Below are 26,549 nucleotides of genomic sequence, written 5' to 3' on the forward strand. Positions count from 1 at the left end.
ACTAGATTATTCCAGCCAGGGCTTTAACATAAACCATTTTTTCTAGTGAACTAATCAAATTTTTCACTTTCCATGAAACAATGGACCTCTTCAGAAATATCTTCATGAAAGGTTAGCTGAATATAACATGCATATGACATGCAGATGAGCAGTCTGATTTGATCCAGTCAAGGAGAAGAGTTTACTTACACACTAGCTACTCTGTTACTCCACTAAGTAGAAGTCCACGGACAAACCAGTGATTCTCAACCAGGCTGTTGCAACATTCTGGGGTGCCATGAGATTCCTTTTAAGGGTGTTCACAATATTAATACTGCTAGATATACAAACAGCTACACATGATTCACAAGATAAACCCAGCAATTTGAAATAGGAATCCATAGTGTCAAAATATTCTGACCTGTTGTGGTCTTTCTGAGTTCTTTGCAACTGAGGAATTGCTCTAGTATTTTTCTTTAAGGAAAAACAAGTGAAAACTAAGAGCTGGCATCTTCCAAGAGATGCCTTGATTGTAACAAGGTGTGCCTTGGCTCTAAAAAGTTTGAAAACCACTGCTATAGACTGTGTAGCAGCACGTAGTGTTTAAAGAAGACAAGATTAGGAAGAACAATTTATCAAGTGGATGGCTGTTAATAGTATGTCTCAGAGTTATGTGGTGCTGAATTCTGCTGTAATGATACGATGCAGCAAAAAGGAAGAGATGAAGAATAACACCTATATATATGCAAGCTTACCTATATGGGGGTGCATATATGGGGAGCCAATATACCACTGTCATCTGTGTGTATGCCCTGAGTCAATGTTGCCAGGGAAAACAAGGAGGAATTCTATGCCAACCTTGACCAAATCATTTCTGATATTCCAGGGGGATACAGACTTATTCTTCTTAGTGATTTCAATATCAGAGTTGGAAAGGACTCTAACCTCTGGAATGGAACCATCAGCAAGGAAGAAGTAGCAAAGGTCAACTCCAATGACATCCTCCTCTTAACCAAATGTGTGGAACAGTGATTCACCATCACCAACACTGTTCCAACAGAAAAAACAGACACAAGACGTCATGGCAACACCCATGATCTAAGCATTGGCATCGGGTTGACTATGTCATCGTTCATGCCCAGAATTGCAAAGATGTCTGCATCACCTAAACTATGCTTGGATATGATGATTGACTCATCTGCTCGGTTATATCACTCAGACTGACTCCCAAACAATGGCTGCAGAAGAAGAAACGCTGACAGAAGATCAAAACTGAAGGACCCAAGCAAGTGAAACCTCTTCCACCAGCGCATAAACAAAAACTGACCCACAATACCACCCCCACAGACCATGCTGGAGCCCCTCATCCCCAACCTGCAATCCCCCCCAACCCCTGTTGATAGCCTCAACAAAAACTGATGAATTCCATTCAGCAATAATGGGAGAATGTCAGCAGCATTTGGAGTGCCCTCGCAGCCAGTGTCATCAGCACCTGTAAAGAGACACTTGGATTCTCTACCAGGAAACAACAAGACTGGCTTCATGAGAATGACTGGGAGATCCAAGAATTAATCAATTGCAAATGCAAGGCCTTGTTCCCTGGCAAAATTACACCAACTCCAAACAAAAGAAATTGAATCTCCAAGAAGCCAAGCCAGAGGTCCAAAGGAAGACCTGCAAAATGAAGAACAAATGGTGGGAAGACAAGGCTAAGGAGATTCAACAACTTGCTGACATCCACAATATGCACAGTTTCTTTAGTGCCACCAAAGCCATCTATGGCCCAAGCAATCAGGGACCAGTCCCCTTAAGACATATGGATGGAGGAGACTGATTAAGTAAAGGGGAGCCATTGATGCCCACTGGGAGGAGCATTTTGAAGACCTTCTCAGTTGAGATTCTGTTGTTGATGAGAGTGTTCTCAACTTCATCCTGGAACACCCAGTCAGAGATATCTTCCAACCCTTGATGAGGTGAAGAAAGCTATCAAGCAGATAAAGAATGACAAGGATTTTGGGGTAAAACCCCACAAAAATCTTTAAGTAGGTTGGAGAGGAGCTCACATCACAGTTCCATGCCCTCATTTTAAGGATCTGGAATGATGAGGAAATCCCAGGGGACCTCAGGGAGGCCATGACTGTAACAATCTTCAAGAAAGGCGAGAAATCTGACTAAAAATTACAGAGGGATCATCTTGCTGTCTACCACAGGAAAGATTATTGTGATAACCCTCCTGATCTGTCTCCTTCCACCTGCTGAAGAGCTCCTGCCAGAATCTGTGTGGGTTTAGGGCATCAAGAGGCACAACTGACATGATCTTCACAGGTCTCCAGCTCCAGGAACAACACAAGCCTCTCTAGTTGGCCTTCTTTGAACTCATGAAAGCTTTTGACTCAGTCAGCCAGGAAGTGTCTTAGGAGGAGACTTCTGAAGAATGGATACCCACTGAAATTTGTCAGCATTCTTTGCCTGCTCCATGACGGCATGAGTGAGGTGGCTCTCAGCAATGGATCTATTACAGATCCCTTTGAGGTTAAAATGGGAGTTAAGCAAGGCCGCTGCATTGCTTCAACACTCTTCTTAATATTTCTTGCCATGATGTTACATCTGAACACCAACAGGCTTCCAGCCAAAGTGGAACTAAACTACCAAATGGATGGTAAGCTATTTAACCTCAGCTGATGCCAAGCCAAAACCAACACTACCCCGACCTCAATCACTGAGCTCCAGTACGCTGATGATTCTGTAGTGTGTGCTCACTCAGAAGCAGAACTTCAGGCAATCGTCAATGTCTGCCTAGCATTATGTGCAGAGCATTTCCTTGGGGCTGGCTGTTGATTTATTAAATTCAGTGGTGTTCAATCTTTTTGACCCTCAGGCCAGATGGGCAGTGCCCAGTCTGTCTGTGAGCTGAATCCAATGAGTGGGCCCAATCCAGCATGCAGGGTGGGCATGATGGGGCCCAATCCTGCTGCAGAGAGGTGAGGGGAGCAGCCAAGCTCCAGTCTAGCCACACATGGGGAAAGGGCATAGCTGGGTCCAACCCAGCCCTACAAGGGGTGGAGAAGGAAAGGAGCATGGCCCAGCCTTCTCCTGGCTGTGCAAGGTGGGGCATGTAACCTGATCCCAATCTGGCAGCATGGGGCTTGGGAATTTCACAGGAGGAGGTGAAGGGGGGTGGCAGTATTAATTGGTACTGCTCCCCTGCTGCTAAATTTCCTGACCTGTAGGGAGGTCTGCAGGCCAGATGCCATGGCACCCTTCATTTCAGTTAATTTTCAGTCCAGACATCTTCACAGAAGTAAACAGTCCGAGGTAGGGAGTTTTGGGGAGAGGCATTATACATCATCAGGTTGTTGAACAGGAGTGAAGTCTTAAGTGTCTGGTTACTGATTTTAACTCCTGCAGTAGATGAAGATGAACCCAAAGCCAAGGAGTGGGAGGTTTATTGACCAATACATGTAATAAGGAGAAGCAGTGTTTGCTCCATCTTGCAAGATTACAGGACTCCTGATTCTTAATCTGTTTCATCCTAGTTTTGTTTTATTGAAATAGACAGATACATGTCTATAATTTTAGAGCAAAATTTAAAATCTCTAGGATTGCAATTAAAGAGCTAGAAAACAGTAAAATGTCTTCTCAGTCTTTCCATGTGGAGAGACTTTGGAAGTGCATGTTTGACTTTAAGCACATGAGTAGTCCCATTGTCTCCACAGGGATTACTCCGATGCTTACAGTTAGGCACAGACTTAGGCATCCTGGGCCAGAGTAGCTCTGTCTTTTGTTATTATAGGAAATGAAAAACATTTAACAGTTTCCTAACATTGCTTTCGGCTGCTCAGTGAAATGTAAAACCAGACTGATAAGAATGTACAATTGTAGGGAATAAGAGGCAGCTAAACTGCTGGGAAACATTAGAAAGGACTTTACTGCCAACAAAGAAAAAAATAAGAGGCACACAGTCCTAACTTTTGTCTTTTTCCAGGTTAGACCATTGCTAATGATCAGATTTTAATTGGTGCTGACATTCTGTATATACAAGGAGTGAGAATATTCAGAATTTCTCATAAAAATAAAGGCGTGCCTCTTGGAGTCAGCAGCTTTCCTGGCTTAAGAGTTTATGATATTTAATTGAAACAATGCTATATTCTAATTTTGTGATATATTGTTCATTAGTTTGGGAAATTTAAACTTCTGATCTTGTGTTAAGGAGATGAGGCAGCCCCAGGAGGACTGTGCTTTCCCCAGAGTACATAAGAGCTTTTAGAAATCTTTGCTTCTAAAGACGTCATTCAATATAACTACAAGCAGTATAAATTACCTGGAACTCAGTTGATCCACCTCACAACACTGAAGGTTAAGCCTAACTAAGAGACAGTTTAGGAGACTTTTTTAATTGATTATTTTTCTGTGTTTGTTTCCACTTTAGAATTTGATAATAATTCACTTTCTATACACATATTTTCTTTTTCCATCGGTAGAGGATGATTCCCACAATCCCTTCTTCTGTTTTGAAGAGAGAAGGATCAACAATTTCAACATTCTACCATATACTTATACTTGTGACTTAACAAGCAGCCAGCTGCTGCTTTCCCCTCCATCATTGAATCAGGAGAACTGTTTATGTCTGTATTTGGAACATATTTGGATATTGCCTCTTTGATACACTACAGCTACTCCTCACTTAAAGTCGTAGTTACATTCTTGAAAAATGCAACTTTAAGCGAAACGATGTTAGGCGTATCCAATTGTGTCACAGTAGTTACCTACTAGCAGATGGTGACCAAACAACATTATAACTGAACATTGTGCGATTTTAAATGAGTATATTCTCTAATAGATCAGCGATGTAATAACAAAACAATGTTAACCGGGGTGCCGTTAAGTGAGGAGTATCTGTAGTTAGAATAGAATCCAGCTCAGTCTATCATAACTATGTTGGCTCCCTGTGCTAACCAGTACAAAATACTGTATAGATTCAAGATTCTGTCTGTAGATCTGTTTGTATATGTATATTCATACGCACACACACATGCACACACAAACACACACCCATACATAATGTATGTATGTATGTGTGTACATGTGTGTGTATGTATGCATGTGTATTTTTTATTTTTTTTTAGATTTATATCCCACCCTTTCCAAAAGGCTCAGAGTGGCTTATAATAAACAACTCACAGACAAGATTCCCCAGACAACACCCCAAAACCCAAGAACTCCAACTTTTCACTTTTCCCTAACCACCACATCCCTGCTGAAATCTCTACCAAAGCAAACCCTTTGGCCAGTTCCAACCACCAATCACATAGAGATTAGGAACCTTTTCCAACCCTCTCATTCCCCACCCACCTCTTCTCACCATCCTACTTCACTCCCAGAGAAGAACCTCCCCACCCTTCCCCAACATCCCCTCCAAGTCCCCTCTTCTCTTATAGAGGGGCTATGACTGTCACTGAACTCCCCAGAAAATGCACCTAATTTATTCCATTCCCCCTGACAAACACAACACAAATACCAAGGAACCCTAACAAAGGAGTAAAAGAGAAAAAAAAGACCCTCCATCTTCACCTTGATCACCATCAAAGGGCAGGGTGAATTCAGAGGGTTACAGTGGCACAGTTGCACCCCTTGCTTTGGCTGTGCTACCTCACATGGAATGAGATCTCTGAGCTCTCCAGCATGTCAGTGCAGTTCCTGCTTTCAAGCAGCTAGAAGTGATGCTCAGTCCCTGCTTCCACATAGCTCCATAGTCCAGGGGCTGAGCACTAATGCTGCTTGTCTCTTCTTCTCTGCTGCTGAATTCATCAAATGGGGGGAGGAGGAATGGGGAGGGAAGAGTGAACAGCAGTGGTGTTCACACTCTGTGATCCAGAGCTGTGCACAAGAAGGGTTTTAAGCAGACCCTGTATTGATCAGTGAGCTCATGGCACATGTGGTGCTCCCAGTAGGAGCTATGCCAGGGTCATGGCAAGGAGTTGCTTCCACATCCTCTTCAGCCTTGTGGCACAAGCACAGTAAGCTCTCTTCATTGAGCATGTACCGCACAGCCAAAGTGGGTGTGTCCACACCACATCACTGACATTTTGGATCTGCCCATACTGAAGGACAATGCCAAGTGGTGCCCTTAAGAATCAACCTCTGATGGCCTCCACCCATGGAGGCTTGCTGGCTTTGCAGGGGCTGCAAGCTGTCCAGGTCCTTTCCCTTCCTTTGGGTGGCCGAGAGGTGGCCCCCAGCCCTCCTCCAGAGAGCTGGAGAATGGAGAGAGGGAGTCATGGTCACAATTCTTCCTAGAGAAGTCTGCCAGCTTTATAGGACCTGAAGGCTGGTAGGATCCTTCTTCCTTCAGGTGGCCAAAATGCATACATATAAATATGTAAATGTACATGTATTGGGCACAACTTGGATACCATACAAGGATCAGATCTGTTGAACGAGAAGGTGCCATTTTTAAATAGTCAATTTTCTAACCATCACCGCACTTAACTTTATGTAGAAGTCTAGTTAGTTTACTGTTTGAAATGAACTGTAATTATGGAACCATTGGAAGATCTCCTTGCTGTTCTTTTCAATAGATACTTGGTGCCTTATATCAATTTTTTTGCTTTCTCTTTCTCCCTGCAGGACTTGCAAACTTTTAAAGCACTACAAGAGCGCATTCATCATTTTGTCAGGATTGATCAAGGAGTTTTTTGAAAACCCAAGGGTACTTTGAAAGGCACACTTGTCCAAATTTCAATTGAAGGGGCATATTTCATAGAAAACATACAGTAGTGGTTGCTTGTGACTAAAGCCCTGTGCTTTGATTATATGGTGAAAATCTTCTGGAGGAAGAAGAGAAGACCTCTTTTGTCAAGGACTTTTGTACTAGTTGAAGGGAGTGGATTTCTCATCATAATATGAAGCCTCTTAAGAACAGCTGGCTGTTTCCACTGCTCACTGTTATCCTGAGATGCGTCTGTTCCTCCTTTATCAGTGTCAACCGTGGGGTAAAAGTGATGAAGGGACAGTCTGTCTTCCTGTCAAAAGATGACCTGCAGTTTTCTATCCCCAGAGTGAAAGATGCCTGCAAAGTGGAAGTTGTGATTAATGAGCCAATAACACAGAGGGTTGGGAAACTAACTCCACAGGTATTTGGGATCAGTATTTTACTACTCTCTTCTTTCTTGGCTTGTATATGCATGTGAGAATGTGTGTGCGTGCACATGCATGCCTCAGAATCTGGAAGAGTTTTTTTTAAAGGAACTGTTGTTTAAAAGCATACAATAGTAACTGAAAAGCATAACATTTCATAGCCTGTGTGAGCAGGGTTTAGCTTTTCATTAAAAGGTACTGGTTTGTTGAGGATTATATCCCTGGAACAAAGCATTTGCTCAGAAATTCAGTAGCACCTGCCCATGACAGTGGAGTTATACCAGTATGTGGGTTCCACAGCCGCCAGTCTTTCAGAACTTTCTGCAAGGAACCAGTGTGTAGTCTACCAGCTGCTTGTTTCTTTACAATGAGAATAGCCAATATCCCTAAGGGAATGTATAGCAGGGTAAAGCACTTTTACATTTCAGTCACGCAGTTGCTACACGGGGAGCAATTAAGAAAAAAATCATCACATACAATAAGCTCATTGCATGCAGTGTTATTTGTTCTGCTGCTCAACGACCAAATTACTAACAGATGGTAAATATGGAAAAGGATTTTTTTCAATTACTCGCATGAGACGACAATAAAATAAATTCCACGTATCACCTTTCTCTTATTAATAAGCCTAGAAAAATCCACCCCCTGAATTTAAGACGAAAGCTGTTGGTGATAATATGCAGAGACAAAATCTGTGTTTCCTAGTTTTTGACTGGAAGCAGAAGTAGCAAACTACCAAAATTAAAACTCTGCCTCATGGTATTTCTAACTTGGTCACAATTAATTTTCCAGGAGATGCTTATCTGAATTGAACCAAAACTTTGAAGGCTAATGTTTGTAGTAGCCTAAGGAGGCTGCAGGGGCAAAGAGAGAAAAAGTCACACTTGTGGGTTGATTGTGCTGGAGGTATCATGTCCATCATGGTTTTCTTTGTATCTCTCCAGTGGATCAAAGGAATTGCAGATGTAGCTTAACTAGCTAGCAGAGGATTCTCCAACATGAAGGTTATGTCTGTGGGCTCAGAGATCTGCTGATGGCTCCTCTCTGCCTGCCACCTGGTTTATCCAGAAAAAATAAGGGAGGGGCCAGGATACTTCCATACTCTGGTGAATCCTCCTTTTCTGGAGCAGCTCCTTGGGACATAAAGCCTGAGGACTGCCAGACACTAAGTCAGAACCAATTTTCTCAGAGGCACTGAGGAACAAGCATTCGCAGGACCTTCCTGAATACCTAGATATCTAACCCCACTACCTCTTCCTTCAGGCTGGGGACAGACATTCAAAAAGCCTGAGCCTGATTTGATTCAATCTTTGCAGGTTAGTCTAACCTGGCTAGGCTGAACTGGCTTGAAACCAGGCAGACATTCTCTCTGGACTGAGGAAATTCAGGCACATGCCTGCAGTGGCTCAGGCTAGAAGCCAGGGGGCGCTAGAGCAGCCCTCCCTTCCCTTCTGTAGGGAGCTGAGCTGATGGGGGCATGATCAGGCCCTGGAAGGACTTTCTCATTAGGGAGGTCTGTCTGCATGGTCCCAGGCTTTTTCCTGCTGGCTGCTCAAGGGGCAAGAGTGTTGCTAGCCCTCAGCCGTGGGCTAGCGCTTTGCAGAAAGGTGGGGGGGGGGTTGCAGTGCATGCGTCTGTTGATGATACAGAGCTTTTCAATCTCCCTCCCTGCTTTGTCATACTGTCTGCAGCAAACTGACAGGCAAGCAAGCCAGCTGGGGGCTGATAGTGATAACAGTCTTTATCACCCAATTAGCAAAACAATGGCCTCTCTCCATTACTTCAAACTTTTTAAAGGCTTACTGGATGGCTTACTGGATGACCTGTTGATTAGCTCCAAAGAGCCCTAAGCAGTCACTGTTCTGTCTGCCTGCCCCAGTGAAACTGGAGAGACAGAGACACAGACCCCTCTCGGCATTAGCTAGCATACCACATGCCTAGGGTCCATGTGCCTGGGGTCTGTGCTGTGGGAGATGAGAGGGAGGGAAGGGGGGGATTTCCTGCTTGAGCAGCAGTGGGGTAAGTCAGGAGAATCCAGGCAGACCCTGCTGTGTCTGCAGTCTCTGCTGGAGCCTTATACAGCCTTACGTAGCATACCACATTCTGGCTATGGTTTGTGCTGTGGCAGAGAGGAGGAAGGGATCTCTGCTTAAGCAGTGAGTGGTAAGGGGGAGGGGGGAAGTGGGGCACGCGGAAGCCAGCAGACCCTACTGTGCCTGCAAGTCTCTGCCGGAGCTCTGGCCTGGCAGCAAAGGGGAGGGGCCAGCTCTGCTATGGAGCAGAGAGCCCCACCCAGCCCAGAAAGCATACTTGGTGGGGGACTCTGGGGGACTCTGATTTAACTTAAACCAGCAAGGGATCTAGGGCAGACATTGCATACACTGGTTTGACCCAAATCAGTTAAGTCTGATACTACATTCATCCAGGTTTATCTCAAACTGGTTTCTGCCATTTTCCAACTGGTTTATGTGCACTGAACATCTGTTCTGTTACAGGTTTAAACCAGTTTCTGATCACTTAATCCAGTTTATGTGTAACGTCTGTCCCTAGCCTCCGTGTCTACAGCCCTGTTCCTGACATACAGGATATCTATCATATGTACCAAAAGTAGGAGCAACTGGGCCCAGTTACTCTAATCTGGCCTGGAGGAGGTTGCTTTGATCTGATGGTAAACTTGGAGTTACACAGCTCCACTGTAGTGACTGATGCTCATTCTTTTGCTGACACTTGTCTGCAGATAGGCGAATATGACTGCATCAGGTCAAGCTTTCTTTTAGTTTTTTCAACTATGAGAGCTTAAAGCCATTGTCAGTTTTTTTAATGAGAGTTTCTGATGTAATCACATGACTCTGGGAGTCAGAGTCCCAAGCACTTGCCTGGGCTATTTAAGCATTTACCACCCTTGAGTAAAGATGGCAGAATCCTGTCCCTGGCAGTGCTGAGCCTGCTCTTTCAACCAGGAAATACTGCAGTCAGGAAATGTCTCTGGTTTGATCTGGTTTACTGTCATTAAAGTGAGTAATGTGCTAAGAATGTGTGACAATTTAATTATAAATTGTAATTGAAAAGCAGTTGAAGTGGAAAAAAACTAAGCAAGACAGTAATTAGGAAAAGATTTAGCTCTCCTTTGTTTTACTTAGTAAATTTATAGACAATTACAGTTGCCTGTTCATATAAAAGGAAAACATATTAGGAAACATAAAACAGATGTTTCTTTTAGCAAAGCAGATTGTGTCTTTTTTTTATAATCACTGTGTATCAATAGTTGGAGGCCTATGCTGAAGGAAGGTCCTTCATTTTTAAAAAATGTTTTTATCTCCCTTGTTATCAATTAGGAAGAGGAGCTAATGATATCTTGTAAAAAAAAAAAAAAAAAAAAAAAAACACCCCCCCCCCCCCCCCCCCCCGAAGCACCTATTAATGTGATAGATTTATCTTTAGAGGATTGCAGTGCCTATAAATAGAAATACACTAGCAGGAGGAAAACTGGGATCTCGGCCACTAGGATTAGATGTTCAATGGCAAAACTTTGAAGGACCCTTGTTAATTTACAGTAGCAGAGATTCTGATGCTTAGTATAATATAAATATAAAACTATGGGGAGCTGGTACATACAACAATTTTACTTATATAGTCTATGTACTTGCTGTCTGGGATAACTCTTCTGACTCCAGCTGAGTTTCCCCTTTCAAAAGTTATGATTTGAGGACAATATTTAGCAGTTTCTCTGTAGTTAAAAGAGTACTTAAATAGCATTCCTCTTTGTAATACAAAACCTTTTCTTATATGGCTCTTATCAATGTATGTAGATTAATTAAACTTAACAGTAAAAGCAAAAACAACGAGCGGCAGGATTCTTTTTCTGTTGCATATTGAAAAATTGTGAGGTATGCACTTATGGTTACTTAGTTTTTTTCAAACATAGGCAAGAGATTGCAAAAAACAGAACTTCCAAAGAGTAGGGTAACCAACCAAGAAGCCAGCACATTCTAGCAAACATCTGTCACATTCCTTTTCTAAACATTAAGCACAGGTAAAGGCTAGAACATTTGCTTCAATCACGCTGTTCAATCATGCTGTTCATCCAGGTTATTGTAGTCAATAGGAATGCAGTTGGCAGATTAAATACTCTTAACTCGTGTTTATTCTATGAGGGTAAATGAACCCTTTTGTTTTTGGGTTAGTGGTTATTAATACTCTTTGTATTGCATTTGCTATGCAGATGAAAGCCAGGGTATATATTTGAAAGTCACTCAGATATGACAGTTACCACTCAACTTTAGGTCTCACGAGAACAATGCTCAGCAAAAGTTCACATTGTCATTATTTAAAATTGTGAGTCAGTGCAATGCCAGTGCATACGTGGTACAAAAATAATGTAAATCACAGTTTTGTGGATTCTGTTGAGAGAACTAAAGGCCAATTTTTAATCCAAAGTTATTGAATAACTCTTCTGCAGTTCAAGGGTTCATGTTACCTAATGCTGCATGTTGAATAGCTGATACTTCTGACCCATCCTGATCCTGTAAGGAGAGAACTGTCTCTTGCAAATTAACTATAAATAAATGATGCACAAAACTACATGTCTCCAAACTTACGACATGCCAGAATGAAGGTTGTCCATGTCTTTGCCCCCATAGCTCAGGACTGAAGGAATTATGGCTAGTGGCTCCATCAGGATTAGGGTTACCATATTTCCAGGTTTAAAAAAGACGACACTTGTTAGGGAGCAGTTGGGGGCAGTGATATGTCCGTACCCTGCCCCTGCTCTCCACTCCCAAGCCACAACCCCCCCAGCCCTCCTGCTATCCCTCCTGACCCACAATGCCACCCCCACAAACCATGCTGGAGCCCCTCATTCCCAACCTGCAATCCCCCCCAACCCCTATTGATAGCCCTCACTCCTGACCCACAGCCCCTGGCATGGCCTGTACTACGCACTCCCAACTCACAGTTCCCCGCCCCTCTGGTGCCCCTCACTCCCAAGCCACAGCCCCCCCAGACCTGCTGGTGCCACTCACTCCCAACCCACAGTCCCCTGCCTTCCCCCGCCCTGCTGGTGCCCCTCACTTCCAACCCATAGCCTCCTGCCCCCGCCCCTCCCACCTTGCAGCATCTCCCAGCTGCCCTGCGTCTGCAAGCACAGGCACCAGCATGGCTATGCAGCTCCCTCTGCCCCAAAACAGGCCCCTTCACCACCTTCCCACACTGGAGAGGCAGGAGCCTCCCCCATCTCCCCCACCCTGCTGCAGTCTCAGTGGTGTGCATCCTGCCTCCAGTCATGCCCCCCCTCTACTCTCCCCAGCACCAAGCACCTCCTTGCTAGGGCAAGCCGGGAAGTGCCAGGAAAAACTTCAATGCTGAGCAGAGGCAGAGCAAAATCCTGGACATTTGCTGATATTTAAAAAAACTGTCCAGATGGAGATGGGAGGACCCCCCAAAAAGGACATGTTCAGGAAAACCTGGACATATAGTAACTCTAATCAGGATGGCATTTGGCAGACATAGGAGGTCTGCAAGGTGAGTATATGGCCAATATGACCAGTGCTAGGAGCTGTGCCTGGCACATGGTCAGTGAGAACAGAGATGTGTAAGAGGTAGGTGTGTGTGTGTAAGAAAGAGATTTATTTATTTATTCCTATAGAATACAGTGGTGAAAAGACCAAACAAGCTATAAACAATGGCACTGAGGGATAAGGTTAGAGTGACCGTTTTATATTTGATATCCATTGCAAAGAATTGTTAGGAGCCTGGTGCAGGTCTTCAACTGAACCATTAAAATGATAAATAGAACATTCCTCCCTGATGTATACTATAGTTTGGACGTTACTTGGGGTCTTTAATAAAAAAATCCATTTATGTAATAGTTAATTACATCTACCTTGTCCAGTATGAACCCTGTTCAACATTGTCTAGCTCTGCCTTGGTAGAGCAAAGCCAGAGGTTTTAGATGTGGGGTCCATAATAAGAAATGTATTAATAATATCAATTGTGCTCCATTGCTGGATCCATTTTTCCTTGATGTCAAAATTTTTGTCCTTAAGCTCTTTTCCTACACTCAAAAATGGCCTTCTGGACTTAAGACTTGGCTTACAGGGGTCATAAATGTCCTTAAAATTGGTAGTGAATTGAAGGTAAGCAGTTTTTTGTAGACTCTTAAAGTAGCCTGTTTAAGTTGAAGATCAGAAGGATATGCGAGAGAACAGACAGCCAAGCAATAGGAGCGTATCTGCAAGTACATGTTATGAGTCTCCTTGTTTCAAGAAAGAGACAGGAAAGAGAGATAACATAAAAGAAATGTTAAGCAGTGGACAATTTACATGATGACTATTCATTATATGTCAGTCAGAGAAAAGTCAAAGATTTTAGCTGTTAAGCTCTAGCAAGACTCTTCTAGGCATACGTGAAAACAGTGATTATTCAAGGGCTTAGAACTAGAGTGGAAAGAAAGGGTGAGATGTAATAGGGATGTCAAAAGTTACATTCCTGATGCAGAGGCTGTGCCCCCACAAAACATGAATTCCCTGCTCTAATGCACAGAGGTACAAGAGCTAGGCCTGTGCAAAGCAGCTAGTATTTGCTTTGGAGTTGGATTCGGCCTATTCAGGGGACAGTGATTCAATTTGGTGATACAAACCACTGTCCTGAATCAATTCGGCTGAATCTGATTTGCAGATTCGGCTGCTGCTGAATCAGCCAAAACTCTGAATCACACAGACCCCATTCCCAGCCCGCTCTCAATGGCTGCCTTGCCTGCTCCAGCTCCCAACTCCCTGGAAAAATAAAGCCCCGATTCACCAGCTGTTGCATGGCGGGGGGGCGGGGGGCAATCTCTGCTGCCCCCTGCCATGTGGGGGCTCCGTTACGAGCCCCCCAGCCCCCGCCCACTCTCCCAGCCCCCACCATGGCTGCCCTGCCCACCCCAGCTCCCAGCTCTTTAAAAAAACAAAAAACCCTGGGATCACCGGCTTGTGTCTGGTGAGGGGAGAAATGGCCATTGCTCCCCACAGGCCCACACCACATGGGGGGCTCTTCCATGAGCCCCCAGAAGCCCTGAGGCTGCTGCAGCAGCTGGTGAGTTCGGGGTTTCTTTCTTTCTTTCTTTTTTTGTAAAGCTATGCAGCTTAGAAAAATGTGCAAAGATTGAACTGATTCTACCTCAGGCTTTTTGAACTTCTGTACTTAGCCCTAAGATCTAGCAGAGTTACAAGCACTTAAATACTGGATGTATTCAGTGCTCTTAATAACTGATGCTGCCATCAAACTCACGTGTAATGCATGTCATCATTTATCTTCAGGAAGTAGATGCTGATTCAGCAAAGTTTTTAGGCATGTGCTGAAATCCACTCTTCTCATTGATTACAGTGGGGCTTAGTGCATATATAATTGATTTGCTGAATTGGGGCCATATTACTGACTAAAACTAAGTTATGTTTTTCTGTATTTCTAATCATGGCATACCAGTAGTATCCTGGTTTCTGGGTTTCCCTTGGTAACACTGACTAACAACTCTCTAAAAAGTACCTTTAGCTTCAGTCCATTTCTCAGACAAATAGATAAGAATTGGACGTTCAGTTAGCATTCTCAACCACATTTATTTGCCAACTTTTTTCCCCTCACTAGATTTTTGACTGTCATTTCCTTCCTGATGAAGTCAAGTATACTCACAATGGCTGTCCCATTTTAGATGAAGACTCAGTCAGGCTTAGGCTGTACAGGTAAGCAGCACTGGATTGTCATACATTGTTATTACTAGAAAAACATGTGTTTCTTATGGAGAACAAGCATCCCATTTTTCAGGTTAAAAAGCATCTTCTGCACTTGTCTGCAGTAGCTACTTAGATATGCTTAGTAAATAATTAGGAAATAATTATTAATCAATAGCCAGGCATCTGTTTATGGCATTATCTGTCAAAACATGTTTCAGAAATGCTCTGGTAATGTATTCATGAATATTGATAAACATTATGGACCCCTACTCCAGGGACTACTCATGTATCTTTCATTAAGGAGTCATTAGATAAAATGCATGGACAATGTTGTGATCGGGGACTGTCTTAGAATGAACTACTGGGTTCAGAAGATTCCCCGCGCTTGAACAAAGGACGTACTTATGGTTGTTCTCACCCTTGCAAAGCTTTATTTAAGGATGCTCACAGAGGCAGGCAATAGGACAGAGCAGAGAGGATGGTCATTTTACATTGGCTCTAGGTGGCAGCCGCCGCCCCGCATAGTTCCCCATGACCCTGGAGTGTCCTGATCCTGGGGATGCGATAGCCTGTGCCGGGGCTCCGCACAAGCTAGATCTCTTGCCAGAGTGGAGGAACTCATCGTAACTTAAGAATGTACATCTTATATAGTCTGGAGTAAATAACGTTATTTCAAACTAGGGATTTGGTTATCTCAAGCTAAGAATTTGGGGATGAGTTGTGATCCAACACACCTGGTGTTTACCACATTCCACTGTATTACAACATTCTACTATCTAGGTTCATGGTTTGGTCACGCTTACAGAGCAAAAAGTTAAGTGCTGTTTCGCCGGCCTACTATGGAGTCAGCATACAAAACTCTTGCTATTAGCATTTAGCAAAGCCCGTGCTATTACAGGGACCAAACTTCAAGTTTTCTTTACTTCCAGGCAAGTGCTCACATCACTGGGCTACTGCCAAGCTCTCCTCTGCTAATTCCCTTTCTTGTTCCATATTACACCCCTTTCTGTACAGTGGCCCATCTCCAGCAGGAAGGGAGAACCCTGCCCTGAGCACCACTCACTCTAGCCTGTTAGTTAGGGTAGTCTCCTGGGTAATGGAAGATATGGCTTTGAATACTTTTGGCTGAGAAGGGGTATAACCCAGCTCTTCCACTTCTGGAGTGAGCCATCTCTAACCAGCAGAATATTACGTAAAAATTACCACTTATCTACCCACTTAAAAGAAAAAAGTGAGCCAAAAGCCTGCATGTTAAGGAGTGACTTAGGAGTCTAAAGCTAGGTGTGGTCCCAATTTCACATTAAGTTTGGGAGAGAGAGTGGGATTTCAGACTCAACCCTCACTTCAGTGTCTCCCATTATCTGCAGCTAAGAGCATGCTGACTGTTGTGAATCTCAGAAATGCTAAAGTATAGGAAACTTAAGCACTTAACTTGTGCCAAGGCAGATGAGGTTCTTTGAGTGAATCTGATATCTTTTATTAGACCAACTTAAATAGTTGGAAAAAAACTTTTTTTAGCAAGCTTTCAGGTTTAAAAACCCTTTGTCAGGCTGAGGAAGCCCCTGCAGTTGGTGTGTGCTCTTCCTGGATGGAATGAATAGTAAAGAAGCCAGAGGCTCAGCTGGTATGCATGCAAGACAGGCAGTGTGCTAATAAACTCCACTCTGAGACCCAGCTGCCTAAGCTGGAGTTGGGTTGGAGCATGAATGACGCGTGCCTTCAGCAGCTGGGGGGGCACAGTGGCAGCGGGATCGCAGTGGTGGCGGGAGCATGGTGGTGGTAAGTGGGGGAGCTCCTGCAGATGCTGCCAGTGCTGTCAGCGGCGGGGGGGCATAGCAAGCGCCAACCTGGGGGCGCACCACCACGCTTGGGGGGGTGCGCATGCACCCGTGTGCACCCCCTACACGTCGCCTCTGGGTTGGAGGGAGGGAGAGAGAGAAACAAGGTCCCTGAGATGAGTAATAGCAAGTTTCTACAGAGTTAAATCAACAAGGAGAGCAATTCCAAACTGAATCCTGAAATCAATGGCATTCAGTGGAGTTGTTTGAGGAGGAGAGTGATCTTGTATTCTCCCCCTACTGGAGCTTGGAAATCTGAGATCTGAAGACCCCTCAGAAAAGGGAGATGAAATAATACAGATGAGAGAGCTCTGATAATATTTCAGCAGTGACAGACCTGAAGCAGTAGCACATACTGGCAGTGTTGTAGAGGTGGCATGTAAGTAGGTAGCATTTCCACCCAGTGTTTCTTACATAGGATACATCCATTGGGTATGGTTCAAACTTCTTTACTGCTAACTTAAATGACCACAGACATAACATTAGAGTTTTTCCCTGCCTGAGGTTGTTTCCTGAAGCCCTTGCCCTAATTTCCTCTGCATGGTGACAATCAAATTAGTAGAGTTTGTGTAGTCAATGGAAAAAAACTCTGTCTCCAGGCATGATATCAGATCAAGTCATGAGAAGCATTCTGTATCTCTATGCAGGTTCTTCATATGTGAGCTGTAGTTATATGGTGATAAGGAGATTTGCCAAGGGAACAGAAAGGCAACTAAGGATAATGCTCAGTTTATTGATAATGGAGGAAGTGGGAATGAAGTATTACTAAGTTTTTCTTTATTTTTTTATTCTCTGTAGGTTTACAGAAACTGAAACATTCACAGAAACATTCACTCTTCAGGTGCAGTTACTTGAGCCAGACTGCAATGTCATCAAAATGAGTTCCAACATCTTGGAAGTCCCTGAGTTTTATGGACTGTCCAGAGTGATTGACAGGAATGTGCTCACTTTTGACTATGACAGGAGGATAAACCTAGAGTGTGTCATTTCAATGGCCTCCTTAGAAACTCATCTACCAGCCCATGGTCAAGTTGTCATTGGAGAACCTCAACAGGAAGAACCTCGTGGAGACCAACCACATAGCTTCTTTTCCACTTCTAGTATGATATGTTTACATTGTTTGCATTAGGAACATTCACAGTGAGAGTAGACAGAATGCATGCAACAATAAATCACTTCACACACATTGCTAAGACCCATCACTTACAACACACAGAGTGATATGAAATTTAGTGCACAGCAATAATTGTTTCTGAAAAAAAAGCCAAGAAGAAAGAGGACTGTAATGTGAGTGAAGTTGAAGATGACTAGTACTTCACAGAATGGTCTTCAGTAAGCTTTCTAAGGCCTCTTATAGGCAGTGAGTACACTAAAGCACAGGAGACACAAAAAAGCAAGTAAGGTTGAAGTTGAAAAATAAATGTCAGTCAACACAACAAAATTGTTGTTTTGTATAAGTGAGGTAGGAGAAGAGTCATATGTTGTGTTTTGCTTAACTATGCTGACTGAGCTTTGGGGTGTTAGTTGATCAAGTTTATGTTCAAACAAATCTTTTATGTCAGCTTCTATTGGGTTACAGAGCAGAGAGCAGCCCAGAGCTGCAGGAATGGGAACTGCACTCCAGGACTGAAGACCATTCAAATCACCAAAATGAGCTGCGGGGAATTTCTGCTGACTGGGATTCGGTATCAGCATCTTGATCCTCCTTCACCCGACATTGATTATATTCCTATCCGACTGGATCTCATGGACAGCAGAAGCAAAATTCTGCACAAGGTAGAATTCTTCATAATAGTGTACTGCCTAATATTTTACTCTACTCACTCATGTCTGTATTCCTATGAAGAGACAAAGTAATCTCTCTGTTAATTCTACTGAAGTCATTAATCAAATATTTTCACAGTGGGTTGAATGAAATATTTTCTTCAACCAAAACAATTTATTTTTAATATAAGTATGCTAGAAAGAAAAATTATCCTTTTGGTTTGATCTGACTGAAACCAGTTTTTCTTTTGTTTGTTTTTTGGTACAGTCAACAAAATGAAAAATCAGTTACATGTGTATAGCTTTGCGTGAGATTTCAAGCTGAGGTCAAGATCACACTGCCTTTCCCATAATTCTACAGTAGACTGAAGTCCCAAATTTGGGGGAAAAAATAAAGCCATTGGGTTAATTCTTTAAGACCTAACTCAGCAAAGGAAATAAACATATATATCACTTTAAGCACATGGATCCACAAGACTGAAACGTACACTTAACTGCTTTGTTGAATTGAGTCTTTATTCCTATAATATCTTATTTGAATTGTATATGTTGTCCTGACTCTTTAGCTCTTTTTTCCTCTCAGACAGAGTATGCCTGGCTCCCTGTCCGTATCAAAGGTGCCATTCCCAACCAGATCCCCAAAGCTGCCTTCATGGCAACATTCGTCTTGGAGGTAGACCAGTTTATTTTGAGTCCCGTGACAACAGCAACAATAGATGCTGAAGACAGTGAAACACCTAAATCCTTGCTAGTTTTCAACATTACCAAGAAACCACCACAGGGCTACATCACTCATCTGTCAGACCACACCAGGCCTATCACCTCTTTCACATGGAAAGATCTCAGTGAGGTGCTTATAGCATATCAGCCTCCAAACAACAGCCATACAGAGAGGAGGAATTATGAGGTAACATTATGATTTATGAGTCTCTGATATTTATTTTCCCTATAGGAATCAGTATGTTATAAATACATGTGTTCATTTGTAATTTTTATCTACGAGCAAAATGATATTTCCTAATGAAATGGAATAAGGAAAGTAAAATCTGAGTTATGTTTTTCTTAGGTGACTGTTGCTATTACTGTTGGATCTCCCAAGAAAAAAATTCTGTGACTTTATAAGCAAAAATAGACACGTGACCACAGTTTATCATATTTCTGACCCCATAAAAAACCAAAACGTTATTTTCGTAATCCTGTCTCTCTACTTATTTACCCACACACTACATCTTTAGCACTGACTTTCTCATATGCAGTTTAACACATTCTCACTTTAGTACAACAGCTGTTTTCTTTATATTCACTGAGGGAAATATCTACTGCATATCATTTCCGCAGTCTAAAGGCAAATTCTTTGTATAACATAAAGCAGGTGGGCCTGATTCTGATCTCAATTACAAGTCTTTTTTTCTTTTGAAACTTCTTTCATAGAAGTTATTCATGCCATATTCATATACCCCTCCAAATAAGACATGCACCTTCTTTTAGGAAGACAAAATGAATAGAATTTTTTTTCATGGCCACATGAACAGGAATAGAGCCTACCTTTTGGATCATTTTTTTACCCTTTCCTGCTTAGGTAAAAGTTAAAGTTTTAACCCTCTCACAGCTGCTGCTAGACCAGCATCAGCTTTTTGATGCTCAGCCAAAAGCTAGTGCCAGTTTTGCAGTGGCTGGAAACAGCTAAAACTACACTGCTGCTGAACACTGGATTCTTCCCTCTCCTTCAATGTAGCCAGCTGGGGGTGGGGAAGACAAGGAAGAAAAGGTTTTATAACTTCTCCATGCTTCCCCATGGGACAGAAAATAATTTTTCCCACTTAAAACACATGTACCAAATTTGGATCACTAATGGTTGGGTAAAGGGTATGTGTGGTAGGTGAGTAAATACAGTATTTTATATTGCCACATATTTGTTATTCAAGTCCCGTGTATATTTTCTACTACCTTTTGAAACTGAGATGCAACCTAACTCAGCATACTGTACAGTATAGTGTACTTCATCACTCTCTGACCAATATACTACTATCAAACCCAAATCAGGTGTGTGTTCACTGTTCACTAATTAATTTACTGACACCAGAAATTTTTTCCCCCATTTTCATTTACAGTTTCTTAACTATTTTTAATGAGATAATGATATTACCTTTCAACCCAATCCCCAACCTGGTGGATCAGTAAATTTACATATATTGCAACTGCTTTAGTTTGGGAGACCCTAGTAGTCAAATTCCAGCTTCCCTATATAGGACATGTGGTTATAATGACAGAAGACAGGCCAGCTTTGTGTCTTAGAAAGCAATTATTTTTGTGTTCACTATGACACATTAAGATGAAGATGGGAGGGATAATGCTGAGAGAGAGACATAAGAGTTCTTACTGTGAATTAGTAGTATGGGAAAAATATGCCCTGGATAGAAAGAGGTAATGGGAAATTGTGAGAGCAACCAAGGACTTCTAGGTCTATAGACCCAGGAAACAAGCGAGTGAAAAAACAAAGCAAATAGAAAGCCTGCAGTTGCACATGAGAAGCACTTTGTGCTCAAAACCTTCCTTGATAGAAGGAGCATCTAATGAGATGGAGAGCCAATTGGAGATCCAAGTAGGTAGCAAGAATTGCAGAAAAAGGCTCATGTGAATACGGTGAAATCACATGAGAGGATATGAAGTCAATATTATATAAGTTGATAAAGATATAGATGGGAAAACAGTGACAAGATCCCTACAGTAAAATATTTCGGTGCCTAAGGCTGATAAAAGTAAGGTAGCAGGGTTTATAAGCTCCCAGAATCCAGGGAATCTCTTTCATAGGAATTCTAGCTCTACCCTAGGAAACTACAAGTCAAGAGCAGCCTAATATTTTAATTTCTCTCCTTCATTTTGCTTGCAGCATTGTTGGACACACCTTCAACAATTTTAAATTACTTTTTTATTTTCTGTCCCTCTTGTATTTAATTTTCCTTCATTTTTTTTCTATACCATGTCTCACAGACTTAAAAAGCATCTCTGATCCAGGAAATGTGTCTCAAATTTTATTTTACTGTTGCAAAAATTCTATGTGAGTTCCTCTAGTGGTAAAGAAAATGTGTTTCTCCTGTTAATATGATAGAAGATTTCTATAAGTTATCTTTCAGGAACACAACATAAAAGAATAGAGAAACTTGGTACAAAAAGTCAGGTTAGGGAGTAGAAAGATGCTTAGGGCATCTTCCTTTGCTTTCAGAGTGCGTAAATTTGAAACCTCACTCTGGACTTATGCCAACGGCTGTATCTAGCCAACCCAACTGTAAATGGTTATCTGATCATTCAGGCTAGAGAGTCAAAGGTGGTTGGATGTGATGCCAGCCACATTACTGCCTCATGTGCTGTTGTCTATAGAAACTGGGGCAGGCCTTAACCATGTTATCCAGATAGGCCATTTTTTTGAGCAGACCATTTGCCAGAAAGCAAGAGGTTTTAATAGCATCTTAAACCTTATTAGGTTTGTTATCATACTATCAGAACCTCTTAAGATGTGTTATCATACTATCTTAACTTCTTAAGTGACCTCCATTCTTCAGAAGGTCACTGACCTCCAGTGACCTTCAGTATAGGTTTTGGATATGCATAAGCAATGATATTTCAACCTGTTTCTTCAGTGAAGGTATGTCTATTTATCTAACAGGTGGAGTTTGAGATTCATGACTTATACTTTGAAAGGAGTTCACCAATCACTGTCCATATTTCTATTAGAACAACAGATACAAATGCTCCTCGGGTTTCATGGAACACAGGTGAAATTTCATTTCACTAAAATTTTGCTATGACATGTATAATACGCTGGATATGTTGGAGGTGGATATGGGTTGCATAGAGTCAGAGTTTAAGAAGCTCAAAGCATAGAGTCATATAGACCTGTTTTTTCCATTTTTTCCTCTTTTGGTGTGAAGCAGTTGTATAGTACTCGGAAGAACTGTTAGAGTTGAAGCAGCATGAAAGTGCAGAATAAAAAAAAGAAAGTTGGGCACAAGGGAAAATCAAGTTCTTTATATATGCTGTTTGCTTCATAAGTGACCTGTACATTGAAAGGATGCACAGGTAGTGCAGGTGAACAGTATATTTACTTAATTCTAAAATAAAGTCTCTCCCCCCCACCTTTAACATGGGGGAAGCCCCTTGTTTTCAAATCACATGTGGGGTAGGCCGCTGCTGTGACTCAGGCTCAGTTGATTTAATTTTATCATGAGAAAGTTAAACTATAAACAGACCATAGCCTACATGGGGCTCATCCACATGAGCGTGCACGTGTATCTTACAGCGTCTCAAAGCCCTTTGAGACATTGCAAGAAGCACATGCAAGAACAAAAAAACATTCCCCATGCTGCAAACTTGCAGCATGGGAGCAAAATTAGACCCCTGGATGCAGGGGTAAAAAAAAAAAGCTCCGCAGAACAGCGGGGCAAGATACACTCCCAGACCATGCTTGGAGGTAACCTGGGAGTTGGTCCTCCAGGAGAGATGCTCTGGTTTCTGGCCAGTGTCTCTGTGGTGCTACTGCTGCCCCCGGTGCTGTCAAGGGTAAGTTAGGGACGTGGAGTGGGAGGGTTTATGGGTGTGGGTGGGTGTGAGGAGTGGCAAGGGGATGTTGGGAGTGGAGGAGGATGTCGGGGGCTATGGGGAATGGAGGGGGATGTCAGGGAGTGTCAAGAGTGGAGTGGGATGTCGGGGGGTGTTGGGAGTGGAGGGGGTTGTTGTGGGCTATGGGGAGTGAAGGGGGAGGTCAGGGGGTGTGGGAAGTGGTGGAGGGGAATGTCCCAGTGGGTGGGTATGTGGAGGGGCTTGAGTGGGGGCTGCCACATGCCTGCCCCACCCTGGCCCCTGTGGCACCGGTGGCAGCAGGCAGCATGGCTGTGGCTCAGGCACAGCAGGCAGTGATGCGGTGCTGTGTGACCCGAGCTCCGTACATGCTGAATGGACCTGGCCTGGTCTGCTAGTGCATGGCCTTGGATGGGTCAGGCCAGGTCCATTGAGAATCTACAGAACCCATGTCACACAGTGCTGCATCACTGCCCACTGTGCCTGCAGCAGAGCCACAGCCCTGCACAGCCCCGATTGCCTGCTACTACCAGTGCCATGGCTGCCGGGTGGGGGAGCAGGTGTATGGCAGCCCCAGAGCTGTCCCTATGGGTGTGTGGGGCCCGGGGCATATCAGCCCATGTGGGGCTAGGAAATGGCGAGTTGGGGAGTCATATCAGCCACACTGGGTCCTGCCGCCATGGAACCAGCCTGACATGGTGGTGTGAGCGGCCTCAGTGCTGGCAGGACCCAGCTCAGCATGACACGCAGTCCCTGCGAGTGGCACTGGCCCCTGATGAGTGGAACAGGCAGTGCTGGCTCTGAGCCACTATAGGCTGCTCCGTGCTGCAGGAGGGCTGGCAGCAGCAGGCTTAGAGTGCTCCACTCCTACTGCTGCTGCAGGGGGTAAGTTGTAGGCCCTGCACAGGGGGCTGTGGCCCTGCAGGGTGCCTGGGATCCTGTGGGGGATAGGGGCTGTGGCCCTGCATGGGAGGGGGGCAGTCCACGTGCTGTGTCGGGGGGCTGCACCCGGTGGGGGCCAGGGGACCCACTTCTCCTGAGCAACCCCCCCACAAGGTCCTCCCACACCCACAGTCCCCCCACAATCGTCTCACACCTACACACACACCAACCTGCATCCCCCTACATCCCTCCACACCCCCACACACACCCACCTGCCTTCCCCTACATCCCTTCCCATCCCCTTCCTGCAACCCCACATCCCTCCATCACACACCCATTATGTGAGAAGAAAACCAAATGTACACATCAACACATATAGATATTTAGAATTTATTTTATCATGATGATGGAGACACTGGTAGGCTTCCAAATTGCTTTAACATTGTAAATATATCAATAAAGCATTGCCCAAGTAATCGACCCCCCCCCAACTCTCTCTCTCTTTCTCTCTCTCTCATGTGTGTATATGTGTGTGTATATATGTGTATATATAAATATAATTAGAACAAAAGACCACTCTATATGTAGAGTGGATCAAGGATAATGAGAAATCCTTTTTTAAATACATAGGGGGTAAAAAGAAGGTTCCGGATAATGCGGGGCCTCTGCAGGACACACTAGGAAATTTGGTGGTCTCACCAGATGACAAAGCTAACCTATTTAAGAATTTCTTTGCCTCCATTTTTCTGAGCAGGGACCAGGTCATCCCCGCACCGGGATCCTCGATGGACCCAGGGGAGGCACAGCCAGGCCCAGAGTCAGAGAGGACCTAGTCAGGGAACTTCTGGTGGGACTGGATGTGTTCAAATCAGCAGGTCCTGATGATCTCCACCCCAGAGTGCTGAGGGAATTAGCAGAGGTCATTGCGGGACCCCTGGCACAGCTTTACGAGCACTTGTGGTGCTCTGGTGAGGTGCCAGAGGACTGGAAAAGGGCCGATGTGGTCCCCATTTTCAAAAAAGAAAGGAAGGAGGACCCAGGAAATTATAGGCCTGTTAGTCTTACCTCGGTCCTAGGGAAGCTCTTTGAGAAAATTATCCAGGTGCACATCTGTGAGGGGCAAGCAGGGGACTGTATGCTTAGGGGCAACCAACATGTGTTCATTAGGGGCAGATCCTGTCATACCAACCTGGTGGCCTTCTATGACCAGGTCACAAAATCCTTGGACGCAGGTGTCACGGTGGACATAGTCTTTCTGGACTTTAGGAAGGCCTTCGACACTGTCTCTCACCCCATTCTCATTAAAAAACTAGGAGACTGTGGCATCGGTACCTACACTCAGATGGGTCACTAATTGGCTGGAGGGCCGCACCCAGAGAGTGGTGGTGGACGGGTCTTTTTCGACCTGGAGGGATATGAGCAGTGGGGTTCTCCAGGGCTCAGTCCTTGGGCCCACACTGTTCAACATCTTAGTCAAAAAAGACATAATAAAATTCAATAATTGGAAGCTGGAGTTAGACTAGAAATAATATGCAATTTACCCAGTGTGGGGCATTCAGTTAATAACAACAACAATATGCTGTCATTCTTCATGATACTCTGTCTGGAGCCTCTAATAGATTTGCCCTAATTGAGATAGAAGGTATGGACTTAATGTAGGAGTTCCTTGGAGAAATTCTGTGGCCCATGGTATGCAATATGTCATACCAGAACATCATAAATATAGGTGGACTTAAAATATAAGTGTGAGGTTTGATGTGACCCAGGAGATATTTTGTTGTCATTTACTGAGAGGCTATTCTGTCTTGTCTCTGGCCAATGGATTCTGTTGAAGGATGGAATTTAAAGCAGTTAAAGGTGTGTCTGGATTTCCTTGCTACTTTGACAATATTAATATATTAATATGCATTTATATTAATGCTTATAAATATACATTCATTATAAACTGTTGGTACATTTACACAATTAACAACATAATCTGAAAATATGTACTAGATATCAGTGCTGTTAATTAAAAGCAAGAGCTTATTTTGTCTTCTACGCTAGTCTGCACCTGCGGATAGTATACCTGAAGGACGTGAAGAAGACACAGCACTGCTGCCACAGTGGAAGGGGTTACTCAAAAGAACATTACTTGGCCTACTTTTTTATCTAACCCAAACAGAAGTGAATGCCTGAGGAAAAACATGGACCTCTGTCCTATGCCCCAAAGGGCAACAAACTTTGGCTATGGTTCATGGACAAGAGAAATTAATTTGAAAGCTGGAATACTCCACTAATGAAACACAACCTTACATTTTCCAAACACTGTGAATTGTCACTAGCTGATGTAAATTGTCAAGATAGTACACAGGCAGGGGTTGGTCTGGGAAACAGATTGTATTTTAATTCTGCAAGAGAGATATAAAGGCTAAAGAACAAAATATAAGCAGCAGAATAGAAAGTGATATAAGGATGTTAAGGGGTTTAGGTTGTAGCCGTGTTGGTCTAAGGATATAGGCAGACAAGGTTCCTTGGGTGAATTTGATATCTTTTATTAGACCAACCCAAATGGTTGGAGAATAGTTATTAAGCAAGCTTTCGGGTTCAAAAACCCTTCGTCAGGCTCAGGAAGCTGCAGCAGTTGGTGTCCGGGAAGAGCACACACCAACTGCTGCAGCTTCCT

The 26,549-nt window shown here is 43.5% G+C and overlaps 1 protein-coding gene across 1 annotated transcript in view; it reads left to right on the forward strand.

Moving 5' to 3' along the window:
- Positions 1-26,549, forward strand: part of FREM1 (FRAS1 related extracellular matrix 1) — a 126,850-nt gene that overhangs the window by 16,835 nt on the left and 83,466 nt on the right. The window contains exons 2-7 of the mRNA XM_025215527.1: positions 6,607-7,112; positions 14,740-14,834; positions 17,462-17,763; positions 18,243-18,439; positions 19,011-19,334; positions 22,092-22,200. Of these exons, the coding sequence (XP_025071312.1) occupies positions 6,882-7,112; positions 14,740-14,834; positions 17,462-17,763; positions 18,243-18,439; positions 19,011-19,334; positions 22,092-22,200 (1,258 nt within the window). The 5' untranslated portion in view covers positions 6,607-6,881. The remainder of the gene's footprint in view (positions 1-6,606; positions 7,113-14,739; positions 14,835-17,461; positions 17,764-18,242; positions 18,440-19,010; positions 19,335-22,091; positions 22,201-26,549) is intronic.

This window comes from Alligator sinensis, unplaced genomic scaffold (genome assembly GCF_000455745.1).
Source record: "Alligator sinensis unplaced genomic scaffold, ASM45574v1 scaffold185_1, whole genome shotgun sequence".
Lineage (NCBI taxonomy): Eukaryota > Metazoa > Chordata > Crocodylia > Alligatoridae > Alligator > Alligator sinensis.